A 2,437-nucleotide genomic window follows, 5' to 3' on the forward strand; every position below is an offset into this window, starting at 1 on the left:
ACCGTATGAATGTTTGTTTCTTGGAACAGAAAACGGGAATGCTACCAGCAAAAGAAAAGAAAAAACGTATGTGAATGCTGAGATCAACACGAATACATTGAACCGAACTCGACTTCAGTTCATAAAGTCCACATACAGGAGGGCAATTTTCATCATGGGGACGAATTTCAAGCTTTGCATTGTTAGCATGAACAAGAACAGTTCGCTTTCATGCTTTGGTTCATATATGTTTTGTCTCTTCAATTAACCCGAGTTCTTTCTTCCTTTGGTTCTCTTCATACCTTGTCTTTCCATATGTTTATATTGCCACGCAGACAAAAGAGACGCGCACACACGAAATGAACCGGAGTTTGGAACACTGCGCGAGCACACCCACAAAGAGTTGAGAACACCACGAGAATCATACATAGTACTACATACCATTAGCAGCAGCTAGCTAGTCGGATACACAGGTAGTTCAAATGACCAAACACAACCACACAACCCTCACAAACCCTGACTGGCCACACACACACACACACTCTCCAACTTCTCGCATCGGATCACCTACTTCTCGTACACGCACCTGCGAACTAAGTAGTACTAGTACTGCGCATATACCTTGCGCCATGATACGGCAACACCCTAGGTACAAGGAAATACACAGTCAAAGCTAGCGCGATCCACCATGCACCAACGAGGCGTCTGGTCACGTACATGTATGCATAGCCCAGAGCGCCCATGCTAGCTCGACCACTGCGACGTACTCAAGGCGTGGCGCCGCCGGCGCCTCCGCCGCCGTAGCCGCCTCGGATCCCGCCGAACGGGGCGCTGCCACCCCCGAAGCCTCCGAAAGGGATGCCGCCGGCTCCCCCGACGCCACCGACCGGGCCGACGCTCCCCACGCCGCCCCCGACGCCGCCGAGCGGACCGGTGACGCCGGTGAAGACGCCGGCTCCGTTGTTGCCGAAGCCACCGCCGTAGCCCCCGCCGACGGCGGGGAAGCCCGGAAGGTCCCCCATGCCTCCCACGCCCACGAACAGGTTCTTCTCGTCGGCTGCGCCCGCTCCTCCTGCGCCGGCGCCCTTCTCCGTGGCGGCGGCGGCCGGAAGTGAGGCCTCCGCCACGCCGCCAGCTGCAGCGGGCATGGTCCTGGCAGCCACGACGGTGTGCGCCGCCAGCGCGAGGCAGAGCAGGAGAGAGGCGGCAGTGCCTGAGCCCTTGGCCATGGCGCCGCTCTAGTCTAGCAAACCAGCTACGGATGTCGGTTCTATTCGCTCTCTCTTGTGTTGCGCGTGAGATCGTTCCTACTAGTGCATTTGGTGTGGTGAAGCTTGCGGTTTAAATAGGCCGAGGAGGAGGAGGGGAGTACGTATGGTGCGATGGAGAGTCGAGCGGGGCAGATGGGGAGGCTGTAAATGAGGCCAGTGCGAGAATGGCGTGGGGTGCAGATGTTTGTTCATGGTGACCATTAAGTGCATCTTCTGACCCTTAAACTGTCTGCAATCATCTAGATCGGGTAGTTAGGATGTAATTTATCATTCAACGCGGTATCTCATCGGTCTTTAGATGAAATTTACCATCCAATGCAGTATCCTATTGATCTGTGGACCGATCTGGTTGCCCGTTTTTCCACAAACCGGACACAACGACCGGATTGCAGATACATACACGCCCTCGCCCGACACCACGGTCCCACCCAAAAACCCTTCTGTCCGAAAAACCCTCTCCACGAGAAGCGGTTACCGTGCATTCATGCAGGTGACCACCGCTTCAGAGTGATGCGGCCGGAGTAGAGCGCGGCGTCACTTTGTAGGATTGCAAGTTGGTCTAGTAGGGGGGGAGGGGGGGGGGGATTAGACTACTTGGCAAATAAAAACTTGACCTTTTCCCAATTTTAGTTCTAGGCAAGTTTTGGCAATTCTAACAAGTCTTGTCCTATACATGCAAGTCTAAGTTAGTAGGCAGCAGAAAGTAAAGACTTTGCATATGAACATAAAGGAGGGGGTTTGGAAGATCAAATGCAACCTTATCTATGTCACCATGGCTTACGCCCATGAAGGACTAGCCTCACTCAGGTAAATCTTCACGAAGTAGGCGATCTCTTTACCTTTACAAACTCCTTGGTTCAACTCCACATCTTGGAGGCTCCCAAGTGACACCTAACCAATCTGGAAGACACCACTCTCACAAAGGTAATAGATGTTGTTGTTGCTGATGAACTCCTTATTTTTGTGTTTCAAAAGATAGTCACCTCAACACCCAATCATTCTCTCACAGATTTGGCTATGTGGCAGGAGAATGAGTAGAGTGGAAAGCCACTTGAGGGGGATAGAAATCAAAGATCAAAGGTTGGAGTGGAATCCCCTTGATTTCAACACAAGTGCAGGTGGTTCTCTCTCAGAAAATGGATATGGGAAGTGGTAGTTTCGTCCTGATTGCTCTCTGAGAGTTGGTG

The 2,437-nt window shown here is 52.4% G+C and overlaps 1 protein-coding gene across 1 annotated transcript; it reads right to left on the minus strand.

Moving 5' to 3' along the window:
• Window positions 1–382: 382 nt before the first annotated feature.
• On the minus strand, window positions 383–1,286 carry LOC123125806 (glycine-rich cell wall structural protein 1.0). Its single transcript, XM_044546256.1, has one exon. The coding sequence runs from the start codon at window positions 1,206–1,208 to the stop codon at window positions 747–749; it is 462 nt and encodes a 153-aa protein (XP_044402191.1). The 5' UTR covers window positions 1,209–1,286; the 3' UTR covers window positions 383–746.
• Between the last annotated feature and the right edge of the window lie 1,151 nt (window positions 1,287–2,437).

The sequence above is a fragment of the Triticum aestivum genome, chromosome 5D (assembly GCF_018294505.1).
Source record: "Triticum aestivum cultivar Chinese Spring chromosome 5D, IWGSC CS RefSeq v2.1, whole genome shotgun sequence".
In the NCBI taxonomy this organism is placed as follows: Eukaryota; Viridiplantae; Streptophyta; class Magnoliopsida; order Poales; family Poaceae; genus Triticum; species Triticum aestivum.

What these genes read in the sequence shown, in the direction of transcription:
- LOC123125806 (XM_044546256.1), bottom strand. Translation starts at nt 1,208, where the DNA reads ATGGCCAAGGGCTCAGGCACTGCCGCCTCTCTCCTGCTCTGCCTCGCG.